The 20521-nt window shown below is 47.5% G+C and overlaps 1 protein-coding gene across 3 annotated transcripts in view; it reads right to left on the bottom strand.

The window, feature by feature from the left end:
* Nucleotides 1-20521, bottom strand: part of CTBP2 (C-terminal binding protein 2) — a 158783-nt gene that overhangs the window by 58636 nt on the left and 79626 nt on the right. For all 3 annotated transcript variants that reach the window (XM_075423902.1, XM_075423903.1, XM_075423904.1), the window contains exon 2: nucleotides 13567-13726. In XM_075423902.1, coding sequence (XP_075280017.1) covers nucleotides 13567-13624 — 58 coding nt within the window. In that variant the 5' untranslated portion in view covers nucleotides 13625-13726. The remainder of the gene's footprint in view (nucleotides 1-13566; nucleotides 13727-20521) is intronic.

The raw sequence follows: 20521 nt of genomic DNA on the forward strand, positions 1-20521 counted from the left end.
GCAGAGCAGAAGAAAGGCGGGCGCATCATTTCAACACCGCATTCCAAACCGGGTGGCATGAAATCTGGTTCTGGAAACCACTCGCAGCGGATATACACAAGTATTTCACACAGGGCTAGAAAGTGGAGTTTTCTTCCCACGAGAAGAAAGCCTGGTTTACACATAAAACCTGTGCTAAGAAATCAGGGAGCCAAAGCTGCAACAACTGTGTAAACAACATTTTTTGGTGTCTGTGGCACTGACCTGGGGGAGGCTGGATGTGCAATTTGATTCAGATTAATTTAAAACATATCATTGCAAATTTTGAAAGCACGTTGCTGGAGAAAATACTCTGCAACAAAATAGTACAGACTGGCTTTAGTTTTGCTTTTTGCTATTGTAAAATACTTCCCAACCACAAGTTTAAGTCTTGTTTCTATTGGAAAAAAGGATTTTTAATGTAGCAAAATGTTCATGTTTTCTCCCAGATTATTTCCTCTGGGGAGAGAGCAGAACTGAAGCAACGTAGTGAGTACGCCAAATGTTATTTCTGGCAAAAAACTGTAAGGTGCATCAGTACTGGAAAGGCTACTTCTCTTTCCAAGGTAAAGGCATCCTACTCCTGGCAGTGAAAAATCCTCCAGGGAACAAATACATCTCCTGTTATTGCAGAGAGCAGGTATCAGGACACCCGGCCTTTACACTTTGCTTTGCCACTGTCAGCGAGTAAATTGCGTAATTTCTTACTCGCAGATTCCCTTTCCATCAAGAGGGATATAATAATATACACCTATCACATCCAGACAGTGTTAAGATAAATCCGTGTTTGTCATCTGTTTTCAGGTGACAAGGTACAAAGCTACCAGTAGGATAAATGCGTGCGCCTTCGCTGCCGGGGCTTTCAAGGACCGCGTGTGATTGTGCCTAATGACCCCCACAGCTCGGGAAGCCTTTTCTGAACGTGGTCCTCCCACCTTCAGCTCGCAGGATGCCGGGGAAGCAGAAATGAGCTGGTGCAAAACTAGCCTGTGGTATACGATGGATGCTACGGAGAGGAAAAGGAATAGCCCGCACCGGGACTGATGCACACGTGCACACGAGTGCACACAAATTAAAGAAAAAAAATAAAAAAAATTGGGAGAAGAAAAGCAGGAATAAAATGTTCCAAATCCTTGGAAATTACTGCATTTGCTAAAATTTGGCTCTGCAAACATCTCTCTCACAGTGGCAATAAGCACTCTGCCTAGATGGACTTTCTAACAGTCTCCTGAAATTAGAGGAGTACAAAGAGAAAATTAGCAGGATTGTGCCGGAATCATTTTCAGTAATCAAAGGAACAGAACAGCATCTGAAAGCACTCAGCGCTTGAAGCCATGCCACATGCTTTTACCAATTTCCAAACCAAAAGCATAGACGCTTTGTAACTTCAACAAAACACTCTCAAATACCAGCTTGGTGTGTTACAACAAAACACTCTTAAGATCAGCCGATTATTAGACAATCATTGCCTTATGTAACTCTGTATTTTGATGATTTTAAAGCAAAAAACCAAAAGCTTACGTCCCTTTGTAACTCAGCCCCCCCGGCGCCGGGACAGCAAAGTGCCGTATCCGTTGGCTGACGTGCGTTCCAAGCTGCAGGAATGCTCTAGCGCACGCTGCATCTCGATGTTACGCACAAACTGGAACCTGTAACTGGGCTCAATCGCCGTTCCCACTGCCTACCTACAAATGGGCCCATGTATATGGAAAATGAAAGGTCAGTATCGTACCTAAATAAATGCGGAGGCACAGCAACGGAGCCCACCTCCCACGCCAAATAAAGCAGGCGTTTACTCTCAGAACGGACGACCCAGCACGGCAGCGCTGTTCTGAGTAATTCCCCAAGAATCCCCCCAAAATCCCACAAGCCACCGTGACGAGAGAGGATGCGAAGCCTCTTCCGCTCCCACCAGCTGGCGTCGGGCTGAGAAGGCGCACGGAACCGTTTCACGGAATGAATCTCCAGCGACCTTTTGTGTTACCAGGGCAGACCTAACCGCTTGCCTCCCCGCCGCTTTTCCGTGCCTGTCTCTGCTCGGAGGGAGTTCGGCGCAGGAGGCAGGGTCCTGCCCGCCATCCCGGCCAGCCAGCGCCGCGTCTCACGTCACTGCCACATCCCAGCCGCTCTCCGGCTGGAGGCATTCCATCCACCTTTCACCGAAGGGTACCCGACCTCCAATTACCTTGTGTTTATGGCAGCAGCACCCCGCCGAGCACGTGGTAACTTGTCACCTCATGTCATCCTGCTCCTCTGGCAAAGCCCGCTGTCCGGGATGAAAACCCAATGGCAAGTAACAACCACAGGAAGCTAGCAATCATCTAAAAGATGCTTGCAATTAAAAACAAGAAGCCCAGCTGTAAAACACACTTTGAGCCATTGGAATGAGCCCTACGAGCTCTGGAAACTTCAATCAGAAACAATTTTGCCTTCAAGTACGGGGAGACGCCAATAAAAGTTAGCAGAAACAGCACCGTCACATTCCTGCACCAACAAAGGGATAATAAAAATATCAGCTGTCTCCCTGCGCTACCAAACTACACACTTTCAAGGACTACCAAATAAAAATCAATCTGGATGCTGAACGGCAGTCTAAAAGCCAGCAGACAAGGTTCACTGGGCGCATCCCTCAACTATTTGCAAAGATCTAATCTACGAATGCTCTTAAAAATAATCCCCTAGAAATCACATCAAGCACCTTGTCTCCAAAACTGGGTATTAGACCTTGAGGTCAAATCCCATCATTTTTAATAAGAATTCAGGATCAAGATTTAAATAGCATGTGTAATGAAAAGCACGGGAATTGTATCCGTCCCAGAAAGCAGTAGAGAAATCCATTGTTAAATGAACATATATTGTAATTCTGAACTCTGCCATGCATGTCTGGGCTTTGCATAAAAAATAATTAACTGCTGGGTTGTAACACCGTCCTGAGAGATAAACAGGCTGGGGTTCAGGGTGTCTCTCTGCCTTCCTTCCCCTGATGATGCCAAGAGCCTGAAACGTGTACTTCCCTTGCAGACCCAACACAGATAAAAACCAAAACAAACCAGGAGGAAATATTACTTTAGCTAAAAAGGATTTACGCATTGCGTTTTTAAAAGGTTGATATATTGTGTTATTGTGTTGCAGTAATCAAATCAAAGCACCAAATGCGGAGGGACCACACCTGCAGGTACCTCTTACTGTGGTCCCTCCCCAGCGCTGGGGACGGTGGTGGGGGACGGCTGCTCCCCAGCGGGGACGAAGCTGCCAGCCCCGTGCCCCTTGCTCGGGTTCATTTGCTGATTCAACCAAATACCTGTTATCATTAGCGGGCAGTGACACTATTTTCTCTCAAAAACGAGTGTCAGTCTATAACTATAGGCTATTTTGTGAACTGAAGCTGCTTATCAGCAAGTTTTGAGGTGCTAGATGGCAGCAGAGAGTGTTTATTTTTTTTTTTAAATACTAAAAAGACAATCTAAAAAAAAGACAAAACAAATTGATGGTGTTAAGCTAATGGGCTATAAAAAAGCACCAGTAAGGAATGATCAATGCCATTTAATTTTAAGGCAACAAATCTGCACCACCAACTGTAGGAAACTTGCTCTTTGAAGAAAGCTCTCAGATATGAAAGGCGTAATGAAAACCTTCACTGTTTTGGCACTTCCATCCACTACATCTGTTTGTGGATACCGAAAAATAGAAAAGTGGAGTCGTGTAATGTGTTCCTCTGCAGCTTTATTTTAGTATAGCCAGATGTCCTACTCCTGTCACAATATTTACTAGTAAACATTCAGCAGAATCAGAACCAAACCTAAACGTCTGGTCTAGATCCAAACGCCGTCAGCCCTTGAAAAAGTCTAACGTCGGAGTTAGATACGAGATATTTCTGGTATTTTGAAGGAAAACCCAAGAGGGCTGCCCCGAGGCTGCCGCGCCAACGACCCCTTCACGCGGCTCCTCGTTGCGCAGTCCGGGGATGTTACCATTTTCCTGAGTAATCTTTAAGTGCTGGGGAGGGTTTAGAGTGAGGAGAAAAAACCCAGATACGATGACAACACGTTAATCCATAAACCAGTTAATTTAGATGGGAAATGTGGTAAGGATGAAAATGAGGTTGATGGTATTGAAGTCATCAGCTGTAATTGTTTCTTAATTAATGACATGAAGTTATAAAGCATGTTACATGGAATCTTCTCTTAAGGCTGGGGAAGATGGAAAAATACAAGGCAGAATTAAGAGACCATAAAAGTTATATTAAGTTACTATAAAGGTGGGCTTCAACGCAAGGCAAACACAACAGCAGTAATTTTCCCTATTTCTGTGCATATCATACTGAAGTCTCAGGGAAAGGGCAGCTCCCCTTCTTGCAACAGCTTGAGTCACGTATCTATTACAAAAAAAGCTGCACACCAAATTAATGAATTTTCTTCTGTAACCTTATCTGAATGTGTCTTACTCTTTACCGGATGCCTGGGGGATTTTGTCAGGCTGGCTTCGTATCTGGCTCAAGTCCTGCATCTTGTCATGCACATCTCCCTGTGACATGTCACAGGAGACAGACTGCACAGAAAATGATGTCTAGAAAAATACCTACACAGAACTGGAAGACTCCTTGAGCAGCCTGTGCCTCCTTGCTGTAAGGACAACAGCATCCCTGTAGATACGAGCTACCAGGACCTCCGTCACAGAGCAGAAGACGTCCACTTACAAATCTGTGGAGTTCTTGATTCAGCACAGCAAAAAGGTTGAAAATCAAGGAATAAGGTTCATAAGCTTGAATAATGTCTGTGAACCTACTGAGGTTGCTTGAACTCTCTTCATCCATAGGATTCCGTCCAATTTTAAAAAAATCTTCACATCAACACAAAACCTATTAATGACAAGTAATTCCCAAACCTGCTATGCCTCTATCAGCAAATGGGTAATTAAGGGCACTGCTGGGTGGCACACCTTTCACTGTCCACATTCGTAAAGTGAGGTGTAATCCAGCTTTTGGGTGAATTCAAAGAGATTTTTTGAAACCTCCATAAAGGCCAAAGAACTTCACGTGGACTCTTAGAAGAGCAAATATTAGGAGCAGCCAGAGAGATCTTCAGTTAGCATAAACCAGCACTGGGTGCAACGGCAGAGCACGACAAGCTAACTCTGCCTTTTCCCTAGGCAAAATGTGGTAAGCAACCCTCCCTTAAAAGCATGACGGTTTATGTGCTTTGAGGTGGAAACTTAAAAAAGATATAAAAAGCTTTATTGTGAGGGGGAAATCCTCGTACCGTGTTTCGCATTCGTGGAACAAAGAAACTCAAATCCTCTAGGAAAAAAAAGGACTATATTTATTCTAAATAAGTCACTTTTACTCAGGACAAGCAGTTTCTTCCACACTTGATATCATCTTTAACTCATTGTTTCTCATCAAATGACTAGTGGTGATAAGAATTTCCTGAGATAATAGGATTCTATTTCTAAGCAGTAAAAATAAGTATTATCAGATGCTACTTGGCATTCAAATTTGCAAGAATGGGAGAAAATTCCTCCACCCAAATATCAAACACACTCATTTTGGGCACTGTTACGTTATACAAAGGAGCAAGAACTGGAGGCAGCCCCCTTCCAGAGCTGCCCTGTCAATCCTGAGCCCCTCAGACGTGCAACGGGTTGGAAGAGAGATGCTGAGCACGGAAACAATTAATTTTTCTGGCGTTACGTGTACCACAATGTCTTATAACTGATTATTTCCTACACGATACCACGTTAACGAAACGCTGAGACCTGGAAAACGAGAGACCGACAGAATTCAGGTCGCTCGGACAACTTGCCTTTTGAGTGCCTTGTGGTTTTTAAATACATTTTCCCTATCTGCTTCCATGAGCAAGTTTCCTCCATTTTTCAGTGCGAACGGACTGTAGTTGTTGGATGAGAACCGATCCTGTATTCTGCTGTCAGTGGTGTATGAGTCCAGACCTCAAGGACACACAGTTCACATACTGCTGAAAAGCCAGAACCATCACCATTTTTCAGGGGCACTGCTGTTGAGGGCTGTGTGTCGGGCTTTTTTCGACAGTAAGAAAGCGCACCACAAAGAATAATTGAGAGTGTGAATATCAAGTCCACTTTTACAGATGAGAAACTGAAATAAAGAGCAGGTGAAAAGCACCCTTGCCATAGATCCAAGTTTGTATTTACCAGAGAACGCAGCATTACACAGTGTGCTTACTCAAACATTACTGGATGTGGTTTGCATTGACCTCCACCACAGGTGGAAATGTGGAATACAGAATTTCTGTCCACCCTTGAAATGACTTAACCAGCCTCATACAGCCACAGCTGAGATAACTTTGTTGATGATGAAACCAAGCTTTCCTTCCCCAAACTCCCTCCCTCGTTTCATAGACCCCTTCCCAGCTTCGCAAAAAAATGAGCCAGCTTTTGGCTCCCACCAGTGCTACCACCCTTCTCCCACCTCCGCTCACATTGTGCTCCCAGGCACCCTGCCCGCACCCTGCTGGACCTTCAGCAAGAAGCCCAGACCACTAACCCAGCACAAAATCCTCCAGCTTTTGGCTTGTTGGGTTGTTAGTGGATGGCTCAACAACTGCAGCTGGGAGAGTTCCCCAGCTCTGTAACTGAGAGCGATCACCAGACACGCGCGTGGACGTGCAGCGCTGGGGCCCTGCTGTCTCCCGACTGCTGCAGGACGCGTGGATTTTGCTCCGAGCGGCAGCTGCTGACGTCTGCTCCTTTTCAGCTCATGTGAACTTTGGTTTAACCATCAGGTGCCCTGTGCTGTGAACTCTTCAGAGCAGGCACCCTCCTTAATGCAGGCTTGGTCAAAATGCAGCACACAGCAGACACCACCACAAACAAATAAATAACGAGCAATCAACCCAACTGGCTGCTGGAGAAGCAAAGGCATTTCCTAGCTCGTCTTGAGTTTCCTGCTTCAGCCTGAAAATGCAAGTACGTTGCTCAAGTGTTCCCGTTCCTTTTCGCTTGAATGGCCACAACATCAATGGGAAACAGGAAAAGGGAGAGAAAACCATCATCCCAACTGGCCGGTGTATCACAGCAAGGTGCTCATTCAAGCTTTTCAAGACTAACTACAGCATCAAAGGACTCAGACCTATCCAGGAGCCATCAGTGCCCATGACGGTGTCCCGCTCCCACTGATGAAGGAGGGGACGTGGAGGGTCAAGGCCACACACAGACACTATAGTGACTGGAAGACAAGTAGTCAAGGAATTACTGAAGGAAACATGAATTATGGGTAGCACCAGAGAAGCCTCATCCAAAGAGGTGCCACTCTGAATATGTCAGTAAGTCAAAAAGCACAGAGACTCATGCATTAAGCACTGAAAAGTATTATGTGGCTGTGCTGGCATTTATCAGCCATTAGACATATCAAAGGACCTGAAAGCAAACAAAGAATATGAATGACTTGTCTGGCATTGCAAACAGTTCTGCTGTTTTGCAAAGTACAGACGGCTTTGGTGGCACAAACTGACATGTCAGGACATGATTTCCTGCTGGATAATGACAAATCCCAAAGCAAAAACTCTATCCGAAAATGTCTGGGTTCACTTGGCCGTGCAATTATTTTTTCTCTTTGCTTCTTGTTCATCTCAGGGCTGCCACTCTCGGGGTGTGTGTGGAAAGCTTCACTGACTCATAAATGTCAGTGTAAACTTTAACCTATAAAGCCGGGCACTAAAATTTCATGGAGCTGGTGTCGAAGGCAGCAGGGTAGTGCAGTGGCCATGGCAGGGAGCAGAGGCAGCACATGGGATCATCTGAGAGGAATTCAACGGGGGTGGGAAACCCGTGTTTTACACCCTGCCATCCCGTATCCTGGATCTGCCACCACAACTGCCGTGTCCCCGTTAAGTTTCTACATTTCACGAGGAAAGGACAATGCAACCTTGCATGCTGCCACAGCAGCTTCTCCTTTGGCTTCCCAGCCAGGCTGATCCCAAAGACACTGCCATCAACTGAGGAGGGCTCCTCCTCATTACCTATCTAGCTTCTCGTACTGTTTAAAGTGTTTTTAACCATATTCACAGAATATATTCACAAAACTGCTGAGCAAGCAGCAGGCTGGGCAGCACAAGGGATGCTTCAAGTCATTTCCTTGCATGGGAATACAAGGGGATGCTCCCACGGGAGCGATGGATGCCAGGCGCCAGGCGTGCCATGGTCTTCTGAGCCTGGGCTTTCTCAGAGGCATTGCTGCACCTCTTGTTCCACCACAGGCAGCACAGAAAAATTTACACCTAAACTCTCTCTGTTGTTGTTTCCTAAATGAACAGGCTGGGGCGGACCTGCTGGAAAGCAGCTCTGCGGAGAGGGACCTGGGTGTCCTGGGGGACAACAAGTTGACCATGAGCCAGCAGTGTGCCCTGGTTGCCAAGAAGGCCAATGGGATCCTGGGGTGCATCAAGAGGAGAGTGGCCAGCAGGTCGAGGGAGGTTCTCCTCCCCCTCTACTCTGCCCAGGTGAGGCCCCATCTGGAGTACTGTGTCCAGTTCTGGGCTCCCCAGTTCAAGAAAGATGAAGAGCTACTGGAGAGAGTCCAGAGGAGGGCTACGAGGATGATGAGGGGACTGGAGCATCTCTCCTACGAGGAGAGGCTGAGGGAGCTGGGCTTGTTCAGCCTGGAGAAGAGAAGGCTGAGAGGGGACCTTAGAAATATCTCAAGGGTGGGTGTCAGCAGGATGGGGCCAAACTCTTCAGTGGTGCCCAGTGACAGGACAAGGGGCAATGGGCACAAACTGAAGCAGAGGAAGTTCCGTCTGAACATGAGGAAGAACTTCTTCCCTCTGAGGGTGACGGAGCCCTGGCCCAGGCTGCCCAGGGAGGCTGTGGAGTCTCCTTCTCTGGAGATATTCCAGACCCGCCTGGACGCGGTGCTGTGCAGCCTGCTCCGGGTGACCCTGCTTTGTCAGGGGGGTTGGACTGGGTGACCCACAGAGGTCCCTTCCAACCCCGACCAGTCTGTGATTCTGTGAAAGGCAGGCAAGCTTCATCGCTGCTGTGAGAGCCGCCCGCTGCAAGAACCCCCTTGGCCACGGCACGGTGCCGCCAGGGACACAACTGTCGGTGGCCGGATCCTGTGGCCGCACCGTCCCTTCAGCAGAACAGCAAGGAAAATGGCGTATCAGCAACATCACACATCTCGCCTGCATTCTGTCGGCTCAGCACGGCCTGCCACGGCTTCTCCTCAGCCTGGAGCTTCACTTGGCTTCTGCTGTGCAGAGGGAGGCAGAGGAGGCTGGGAGCACTGAGGAATCACAGAATGGCAGGGGTTGGAAGGGACCTCTGTGGGTTACCCAGTCCAACCCCCTGCCCAAGCAGGGTCACCCAGAGCAGGCTGCACAGCACCGCGTCCACGTGGGTCTGGAATATCTCCAGAGAAGGAGACTCCACAGCCTCCCTGGGCAGCCTGGGCCAGGGCTCCGTCACCCTCAGAGGGAAGAAGTTCTTCCTCCTGTTCAGGAAGGGCAGGAGGAAATTGCCAGGCTTACAAGACAAGTAGAAATAACACACAAACCTGCAGGATCACGCAACTGGAGGCTGTACTAACAAATTAAACTCAGGGCAGTCATGAAGGACAGAAGGGTGACCTTCTTTCTCGCCATGCCCATGCTTGAGGGCCGGTCGTCTGAGCTCCTGCTCTCCCCTTCCCGGCGCAGGCTCCGTCCTGCCTCCATGCGCGGATTCGCCCCGCGCTCGCCTTCACCTCACCCTGCTGCTCCCCGTCTGCGGTCCTGTGCCCTGGCAGAGGCCCCCGCCTCGCGCCCACCCCCCGTGCCCGGGGCAGCGACACAGAATCACAGAATCACAGAATAGTAGGGGTTGGAAGGGACCTCTGTGGGTCATCTAGTCCAACCCTCCTGCCGAAGCACGGAGCAGACGACGCGACCCTCGGCAGCGGGAGCCTCGCGCGCTTCCTTTCTTCCAAAGGCTGAGAAAATGGCCCCAAACTGGGGAACAACGGGCAGGGCACGCTGCTGACACCGCGGCAACTCGGCAAAATTCAGACCCTTTTTTTAGCCGAAACGGAGCAGGCGGGTACCGCGGCTTCCACGCCGCGTGGCTGCAGGATCGTGGCTCTGCTTCGTTCCAAACACAGCAAAAACAACCTCCCTCTCCGTCTCCCACTCAGATACGGCTCCACAAGTTTTGCTGGAACTTTTTTTTTTGTTTTGTTTTAATTCACCCCGAGGTAAGAACTCATCATGGAATGGAAAATTTCAGCTCCAACAAATACAAAATGTGGCAAAATTACAAGCTGATGGGAACAGGATCTGAACTAGGGGGTGCTGGGGAAGTCTAACTAAACGCAGCACCAGCAGCTCCGCCTCCAAAGCATATTTTGACCCGCTACGTAATTAGACACAACTCCACAAACAGGAATTCTGTAAACCACTCCACATCTAGTATTTTCAAAAGCCTCAGCCATTCACTGGATACATCTTTCCACCCACATGGATCCAATTACAGATCGGCACCCAAACTCTCCGGGACAGCCAGCAAAGAAAGAACGGGGTATGCCAAGAGCGCTGCCAGCACACTCTGACTGAGCTTCACTCGGACGGGTGTCACAAACCCGCTTCCTTCCGAACAAACAGCTCTAAATGTCTTTATAAAATTTCTTTATCCCCTCATGCCTGCGCTTTTATCCCACCTCTATTTTTTCACAGACCAAAATCCGTCACCCGGTGCAAAAAGCTCACCTCTTCAAAACAGCCTGCTCAGAGGGAAAAGCAGCGCTCTCATGCAAAGATGTCATAACTATATATTAAAAAAAACCCAGAGGAACTGGTCAAGCTGAGTAATGAGTTGCGACTGAACTGCTTCTCTCCCTAGCAGACTCCTAAACCTGCCTATACTGGCTGCGAGCTGGCATTTTCAAAGATATCCCCCCCTGGTATGGCTTGGATTATTTTTCCGTGCCGGATGCAGGTTTAACAGAGTCATACAAACACTGCAGTCTCTTAATAAACTCTTTTAATACTGGGGCAGTTTGTAAGCTACTTCCCTCAACACGTTTTCAGTAAGCCCACACGAAGAAGCCGCCTTTGGTGGCAGTTCCTACGGCACAAGGAAGACCTGAAGAGCGAAGTGTGATCGTCTGGCAGTGGGGCTAGCGATCACAACACGCAGCCTGAGGACATTTCACCTCCAGACCTGCCACCATCCTGCTGTGTGGAGTAAAGCCCGTTCCCACCAAGCTCTCCAAGGGCTTGTGCTGCGAATAGTAAAAGGGATGGTAGAGTATACGCAACTCCACGAAAAGCACAGAAATCCACCTATGTGCTACAAGGCATTGAGCTTTTCATCAGGTAAATGCAGGTTTGTAGCCCGTCCGCTTGTTTGAAGAGAAAAGCTGCCCAGGTGCTTCCACAGGACAGGAACTCATTAAAAGCGACTTCTTGGGACCAAGCTGCGCTCGGCTTCACGGAGCGGTAGAGAGTCTTCTCACTGAACACCATTCAGTTAGAAAACACTCCTCTCATCAGTCTGCTGAAGTAGCTCCCTAATTTCTCATCATCTTTCACCAATTATTCCATATATCTTTCAAGACAAGACCAAGAGAAATGCTCATTTTTTTTCAAAGTGTGTTTTCACAGCCCCTGGAATGGCCCCTCTTCAGTACTTCACTATGCTCTAATCCAAGATTACGAGCCTATGATAAAAAATAGCCATCAGAGATGCCAGTACAGTAGACCGCTGTCCTACAAGTCTAGTATTTTGCAAAATCCTAAGCTTTTCGCATTGTTCAAGGTAATTTTTACCATGTTGCTTATACTCAGTCTTAAATCTGTTGCTTATAAACACAACACCACAGTGTCTTACAACGGCGAATCCCATCAGTTCAATCAAATCACAAAAACAAGTGGCAAATGACAAAGTATACTTTAAAAAGTTACGTCTTCTGCACATTTACAGATTAGAAAATATCTTTTGACCAAGAAAGAAGAAAAAAGCTCATATATCAGAGGAAAGTAATCTAAACTTCAATCACATCTAGAGCTCTGTTAGCAGGTTTGTCGTGCGATCCTTTTGAATTTCTTGTACACTCAGCAACGAGATCCGATAGTAAACATCAAACCGGGAAGGCAGCTTTTGAAAATCCAGGCTCAGCTGACACAACTCTTTTAAGTCAAGTTCAAAGCAAATTTTGAAGATGAGATAGCGTGCTACACCTGAGTGTTTATGACATTCAGTAGGAGAAATATGCAGCTCCACGCTGCAGCGTACCCTGGATGCTCCTCCCCAGCTCTCATCTCCTCTGCTTTGCCTGCCCCCTCCAAAATTAACAGAGCAAAACTAATAGAGCTAAGTAACTCTCGACAAGTTTAAAGCAACAGCAAAGGAGTGTCAGTTTGACATGCTAGAGTAAGCAATATATAACACACACCAAGGCAAAAACCACGCTGTCCTGCTGATCAGCATTTTACACTCACTGGCAACTCCGCAGAGCCCCACACATTTTGCTCGCAAGGACGCAGCACAACTCCCCTGTGAGCTCTGCACTCTCAGCCACGAGCAAAACCTATTTCACCTTGTTGGCATCCAAATTATACTGCAAATTGTTACCCTGCAGGCTACTATTCATCTCCTTACGAGCAGATGAACATTGGAACTCTTTGAAAGACATAACTTAATATATTCTTCCTAAAATAACACTCTGTTCTGCTTTTGCCACTGATGGTAAAACTTGCACAAGCATTGGTCTACACAGGACGTGTACGCCAAGAAGTCAAGAGCTTGTTTGCCATCACTTGATTTCTGTTGTAAATAACTTACACGATGTGAGCCGCAATAGAAAACGGTACCTAAAAACTTTCTCTGCTGGAAAACTGAAATAATAGAAGGTTGAAGTCACCTTTGCTGTGACACTGTAACATACTATTAGCAAAGAATGGCTTACAGCCAACCTGCCTCATCGCCACACACCAACGGAACAAAAGCTGTTCCGACAACGTGCCCCCCAAACTTTAAGAAATACCCCAACAACAACTTCCAAGTTTTCCATCTACTTCTTACAGGACGATAGTCGATAGTCCAGGAGGTTGTCTCCTTTCGCTCCCCGAGTGACACTGGTCTTGCGACTGGCACCGCGTGGGGTGGAAAGGGGGGGAAGAGTCACGGCACCAGCCGCTGTGTCCCGGCTCTTTCTCTGGCCGGAGGAGACCTCCAGGAAGCAGCACGCTTCACAGAGCGCAACTCTTTTCTAAAGACAGTGCAAATTTAAGCTGTGTTTCAAATCGGGACTGACTAGATGATTTCAGTAGAAATTAGGAGCAAAGGAGAAGACCTGCTAATTAAAACAAAAGTCCTGTTCACAGGACTATAGCTGACTTTCCAACGAGTAACCGGTATCTCCTTTCCCAATGTTTCAACAACAGTCTGACTGTATTTTGAGCCAGCACAGAGGACAGGGGATCTAGTCCTGGATCTGGATCTCTTTGTGTATAAGCACTGTAAAAAAACACGGAAAAAACAGATATTCTTCCTTAACCATGTGTCAGCATTTACGGAAAAACTGGAGCACACTCTTACCTTCACAAATTCTGTCCAGTCGCTGCCGCTTGACTTTGTGTTTATCCACAAGTGCCATTCTTGACGGTATTTTGTAACTTTCTGATTCAAAGAGCAAAGCAGTCCCTCAGGAACTTAGGGAAACTCCCAGGAATCGGCGTGCATACCGCCACTGTCGATCCTGCGGAAGAACGAAAGGCTTCATGAGGACCTGCAGCACACCAGGTGAGACCTGCCCGTCCCCAACAGCAGAGCAGGCTTCTGCACGGCCACCTGCGAGTTTAGTGCTGCCAGCCCCAGCGTCCCACCGGTCACGCATCTCAGACCGCAAATCAAGCTGCCAGCCCCGTCACCTTCCCCGCGATCAGAAAAAACAGCAGCGTACGCACGAGCTGCCGAAGCGCTGCATGGCCTTCCCAGTTTAATTTCTCTCTTAAAAATCTATTCCTAGCAAATAAAATCCATTAAGCTATTTTGTAGGCACACAGACACCGAAAGATTGTTGGAGAGTCCATAAAAAAATGGAAAGTAGCTTTTCCTCTTCCAGCACTTTCACACACATACACACACACAAACCACTTTCATGTCTTATTTAAGCCTTGCCCTGTAAAAGTCATCAATGGACCTTGAATTTGCAACTAGACCTTGATACACATTCCAGCTGTCACCGTAGCCTGTCCTTACCTTCATCCTTGAAGGGCCAACATTAAACTATGGGAGCCAGAGCTGTTTATAGCATGCACGCTTTCAAACACCGATGAAATAAAGCAATTCATGAAGCGCTCTGTGCGGCGGATTTATAACCAATGCCCGGCGAAGGGACCACAGCTGCAGGCTTTTCTGCGGTTTGGTGACACAGAGCAAGACCCTGACAGGATCCTCTCAGGTCTGCTGCTTTCGTTCCTACAGAGGGCCAAAGGTTCCCTGAATCCCTGAACGCTCCGACCGGAGCTCAGGCTGCAGACCCCGACCTTCCACCCAACGAAACCCGGCTACCGGCTTCCCAAAGCGAGCCCCACAACAGCATCCAGGAGTCAAGACATGCCCCAGAGCTCACGCTGACAACTGAACTCAAACCATGCACTGATTTTTTACCGAGTTATGCTGTACTACCAGTGATTCAATACCCTCTTGAGTATTTTAAGGTGAAGACTGCTGACCCTGATAAGAGCTACAAACCTCCCAGGGATGGATCCTGCTGCAGAGGTTCCTGCGCTCTCCCCCCCAGCCATTCACCACCCTTTTCAGCTCACTCCAAGGCACCAAAAGAGCAGAATTAGTGGAAAGCTGTGATTTCTAGAAACAAAGCCAAACACCACCACGCTTCTGGAGGCCTTGCAAGGAGAGCAGGGGAAGAGGGAGACAGGCGAGAGCGCAAGCACAGCAAGAAATCCTCTCCTGAGTGGCCAACTGTATCGTGCTGCAAAGTCTCAACCACTCTCCCTACAAAGTATTAGAAAGGGTTAAAAAGAAACCCCAGATTCTGAAAAGCCAGCAATAACTACTAACTTGGTACCGCTCGTCCAGACCGACCCCCAAACAGCTCCTCCACGGCAGGTGAATCCTCACGCCGCGTTATTTGCAAACAAAATTTTCATGACAAACTAAAAAAATCACAGGTTCCCATCCTATGGGACACACAGAAGAGGACACCACGACCCAGGGAAATCCAGGCTGATGTCCAAAAGCTGACCTGGGGCAACGTCCGTCACCTCGACTTCTGCTTCCCCTTCCGTAGAGCAGCGACAGCAGCACTTAACCCATCCTCTCGAAACCCTTCAGCTTCTTCATACCCGCACAGCCCGGTCAGGCGTTTCCACCTGGCATTTTATTCCTCTACAACAGCGCACGGCTCGCCTCAAACCACGCCGGTGACGCAGTGACTTCCCAGAAAACAGAGTTAACCAGCGCAACAGGCGAGGCTGAGCGTGCGAGAGGTGAAGGCTCTAACAAAGCCGTTGCACACCGAGACGACAATTTCACCGGAGATTATTGTTATTATTCTAAATGGTTATCAATTATGCATCGCATTGATAGTTCATTTATAAAAGGAAAAGGGTTGTGTTGGTACAACTGAATTCTGACTAAGGGAAGATAGGCGATTTCCTGGTAGTTAATGGCCAATTTCCCAGCAGCGCAACTGCAGCATAATCTCTGAGATTTATAGCAATAATTAATTGATTTTTTTTAAACACAGGGATGCTAAAGAGCACGATTCCCACTCACATTAATAATTAATACTACATTCTAAAAGAAGCAGAAAACTTCCATTCCAGAGGCAGAAGCTTGCTACAGTCAAAATTTTTCTTATAACAAAAATTAAACTGTTAGTGTAGCTAAAGCCAGAGTAGCTAACAGCATTTCCAGGATCAACATCTAAAAGTATACACACGGATTTTTACCTCTATTACATCCCACTCCACTTTCAGGGAGAAACACCAGGTTATAAAAAAGTCACACCAGGAGGAAGTAAGTTGGTATTTTGTTCTGAAAATACTCAAATGGTTCATTATGTTGGGGCTGCAACTCTTTTCCCCTAACAAAATCAATATGCAAAGTGTATTTAATTTTGACAGAGTGCATTTTCTGATGGACGAACGCTTCCATTAAAGTTCATTTCTCCTGCTGTCTCAATTCCCTGCATTACTCCCTGGAGGAAAACTTTCTACAAAAGAAACTAATAACAATCAGAGAAATTACTGCTTGTATTATCAGAATCCCACACAGCTTAATGTAACGCCCGCGAGTGAACTCCTTCCTAACGGCGTTAACCATTCCATCTTTGTTTGACAGGTGTCCACGACGACATCACCCAGCAATCAAAGCCCAACTCAGAAGACTTATTAAAAATGTGGCAGGGGCTGCCGAGCTGGATTTGGCAGGGATGGATGAAATGGAGAAAAGCAGATGTGCGGGGCACAGAAACGAGCGGGTACTCCCCAGCCTTCGGACGAAGCTGTAATTAAGAAAGCAGTTCTTCGTTTGTAGGATGGAGGATGCAATTAGTTGCGCACCCAACTTCAATCTGTCCTCAGTGATTTCTCCTTCCAACTCAATCTCAAAACAACTGCAAGGCTAAATGTCCCCCACAATAAAATAAATACAATCAGGCTTGGCAGAACAAAAATCATGGTCAGCAATTAAAATAACAAGAAAACCTCATTGTATAAGGAAATTTGAGAGAGAGAGGCGCACACACAAAAAATTGTACTTCATCTTCAGCAAGATTAGGAAACAAGTGAAGTGATTTACATACAGTAATTGCATGGCCGTGTTAGCCTCCAACAGTGTCTTTCAAAATGTAAATTTTCTTGAAAACCCTCGGACACGATGATAGCCCAGCCGTTATTTATTTATTTAAAGAAGGACCGTATTTAACCACAATGTTTTAGGAAAAAACCCCAATCCTGACGTAACACATAAGAGCTCCTTAATACCGCCTGTTAAATAGCACAACCCATGAGCCAGAAAATGAGAGCAGAGGAAGCTGCATCGGGCTTATTTTTCCTGCTTTTGGTGGAAAACGAAAGAAAAGGTGATTTTCCAAAATAAAATATACTGTTAGACCAAAATAAGACAAAAATAATACAAAAATATGTATTTGGCCTGCTTTTCCTGCTTTTGGTGGAAAATGAAAAGAAAAAAAAGGTGATTTTCCAAAATAAAATATACTGTTAGACCAAAATAAGACAAAAATAATACAAAAATATGTATTTGGCCTGCTTTTCCTGCTTTTGGTGGAAAATGAAAAGAAAGAAAAGGTGATTTTCCAAAATAAAATATACTGTTAGACCAAAATAAGACAAAAATAATACAAAAATATGTATTTGGCCTACTTTTCCTGCTTTTGGTGGAAAATGAAAAGAAAAAAAAAGTGATTTTCCAAAAAAAAAATATACTGTTAGACCAAAATAAGACAAAAATAATACAAAAATATGTATTTGGCCTACTTTTCCTGCTTTTGGTGGAAAACGAAAAGAAAAAACAAGGTGATTTTCCAAAATAAAATATACTGTTAGACCAAAATAAGACTTTATGAAGAATGTGTTGTCTTCTAAGCACTCTCTTAGCCTGCACTGTTTTCTCGTCATCTCAGGGTATCTGTGGGCAGCACAGTGCCACAAGCACGGACAACATCTACTTCAGAGCACCCATCGCAGGCATCGCCATCAAACCCCGGCGGCACCCAGCGGGTGACCAAGAGCCCCCCTTCCCAGCGCTCCGGACCAAACCGTGTCTCGCCCATTCCCTCTCTGCCCACAGCCCCGACAAAGCCCGGCGGTGTTCCCCACGCGCTGCTTTGCGTCGAGCCGCAGCCGATGCACGGCCCCGCTGCAGGCTTTGCCAAGCGGCACGGAACGGCACCTGCGAGTCCTGCCCAGAACGCAGCGCGTCGGCTCGGAGGCAATAAAACGGCGACCGCTGCCTTCCGAGGTGCGAGTGAACAAGTGGTAAGCACGCACCACTTCTGCCAATGAATACACGGTCGCAGGTTAAGTGGGGCTCCTCTTTAACTTCAAACACAAGCATCTTTCTAAACAATCAAAAAAAAAGCGTGCGCACACTCCCAGACCCTCAGTTGAGGCAGGAAACTGTTGCTCACAGCATCCTTCTCTCTTAAGTTAGAGAGACATGGATTTGATGGGTGGACTGTTCAGTGGATGAGGAATTGGTTGGATGGTCACATCCAGAGGGCAGTGGTCAACGGCTCAACGTCCAGAAGGAAATCAATGACCAGTGGTGTCCCTCAGGGGTCCAAACTGGGACCAGTGCTGTTTGATATCTTCATCCATGACCTAGACAGCAGGATTGAGTACACCCTCAACAAGTTTGCAGATGACACCAAGCTGAGTGGTTGGTCAACACGCCTGAGGGACGGGATGCCATCCAGAGGGAACTGGATGAGCTCGAGAAGTGGGCCCAGGTGAACCTCATGAGGTTCAACAAGGCCAAGGGCAAGGTCCTGCATCTGGGTCAGGGCAACCCCCTGTATCAATACAGGCTGGGGGGCGAAGGGCTTGAGAGCAGCCCTGCCGAGGACTTCAGGGTACTGGTGGATGAAAAGCTGGCCATGACCCTGCAGTGTGCGGTGGCAGCCCAGAAGGCCAGCTGTGCCCTGGGCTGCATCCCCAGCAGCGTGGGCACAGGGCGAGGGGGGGGGATTCTGCCCCTCTGCCCCGCTCTGGTGAGACCCCACCCGGAGTCCTGCGTCCAGCTCTGGAGCCCTCAGCACAGGACAGAGCTGGAGCTGCAGGAGCGGGGCCAGAGGAGGCCCCAGGAATGATCCGAGGGCTGGAGCCCCTCTGCTGGGAGGAGAGGCTGGGAGAGCTGGGGCTGCTCAGCCTGGGGAAGAGAAGGCTGTGGGGAGACCTTACTGCAGCCTTCCAGTACTTAAAGGGGGCTTGTGAGAAAGATGGGGACAGGCTTTTTAGCAGGGCCTGTTGCGATAGCACAAGGGGTGATGGCTTTAAACTAAAAGATGGGAGATTCAGACTGGATGTAAGGAAGAAATTGCTTATGCTAAGGGTGGTGAAACCCTGGCACAGGTTGCCCAGAGAGGTGGTCGATGCCCCATCCCTGGGAACATTGCAGGCCAGGTTGGACGGGGCTCTGAGCAACCTGATCCAGCTGAAGATGTCCCTGCTCACTGCAGGGAGGGTGGACTAGATGACCTCTAAAGGTCCCTTCCAACCCAAACCATTCCATGATTCTATGAATTTCTGACTACATTTTCTACCCTCTATGAAATGTGGCATCAACAAAATGGAGATTCGCTACTACAGAAAACTCCTAGCTCCATGAACTGCAAAAGCTCCTACTTCCAAACAGTAAGGGAAAATTTCTGTCCTTCCTCACATCTTAACTGGGTTTCCACATGCCCAGCTCCTTTACTTAAACAAGGGAAAATCCAGTCCAAATGTTTTGATGATACCGTTGGACATTTCCTAGGCTCTCAGGAAAGGAGCAGTTCCCAGAGAAGGTTTAGTACTCATGACTACTGCAGGACACCAGTCTTCACAGCTGGAAGCAGACCAGGACGCCCAAGCGGTCCGTAATCGTGAAGGTAGAACCTGCCAATGCCAAGGGCAGCTCTCCCTGCAGCCCCTTTGCATTAAGGTCCAGTTTTCCAAAGCTTGATTGCCCTTGAATTGAGATTTCAACGCCAGAACAGCCCTCGGAGCTGTGAACTGCTCAAGCTCTGCGTTAGCATCACTGGGTGGTAACTGGTGTGTACTCGCTGGCCATTTCCGTGGCTGATGATTTCAGCTGTCGGCAGCCGCTGCGGGGAGGGCAGGAGGGGCTGCGAAGCAGAGTTCGGTGAAAGAAAGGAAACGCGGAGAAAAGAAAGGAGGAGACACACAGAGATAATGACAGGGGAGGGAAGCGGACAAAGCAGACGGTACAATGCAGGAGGAACACTCTGCGAACACTGGGTCATCCTCCCTCCCTCCGCCGGCGGTGCAGCCTGAAGTGGGATGCCCTGCTCAGCCCCCATCACCTTCCTCTCTCTCTGAAGCCCTGGCACGACCGCAGGGGAGGAGGGAAGCACATGGAAGACAGACAACATGATGCTTCTTGAGATCCTTCTTTTGGATCTTTTCTTTTAAACAGCAACACAACAACATGGGGAACTCACAGTGTCAGGACACCATTAAGCCCGACAGCCCAGCAGGAACCAAGAACGGATTAAACATTTATACAGGTAGTGAGAACAAACATAGATTTTCATTAGCCAAAAGAAAAAATAGGGTAATTTTTTTTTTTTTAAATGCTTAAAGGATGTAAACCCTCCCACCTGGGAAGAGGAATCACACAGTTTCTGTGTGGCCAGGGTCTGGACTTCTCCTGCTCCATTAAACACTCTCAGCCATCGCATGGGAAATTAAGATGCCAGGGGGCAAAAAAAAAATAAAATAGGCTTTTTCCCAATTTCTGGAAGAACTACCTTGGTTGTGAATCAAACCTCAGCGGCAGG

Source organism: Opisthocomus hoazin, chromosome 6 (genome assembly GCF_030867145.1).
Source record: "Opisthocomus hoazin isolate bOpiHoa1 chromosome 6, bOpiHoa1.hap1, whole genome shotgun sequence".
Classification (NCBI taxonomy): Eukaryota; Metazoa; Chordata; class Aves; order Opisthocomiformes; family Opisthocomidae; genus Opisthocomus; species Opisthocomus hoazin.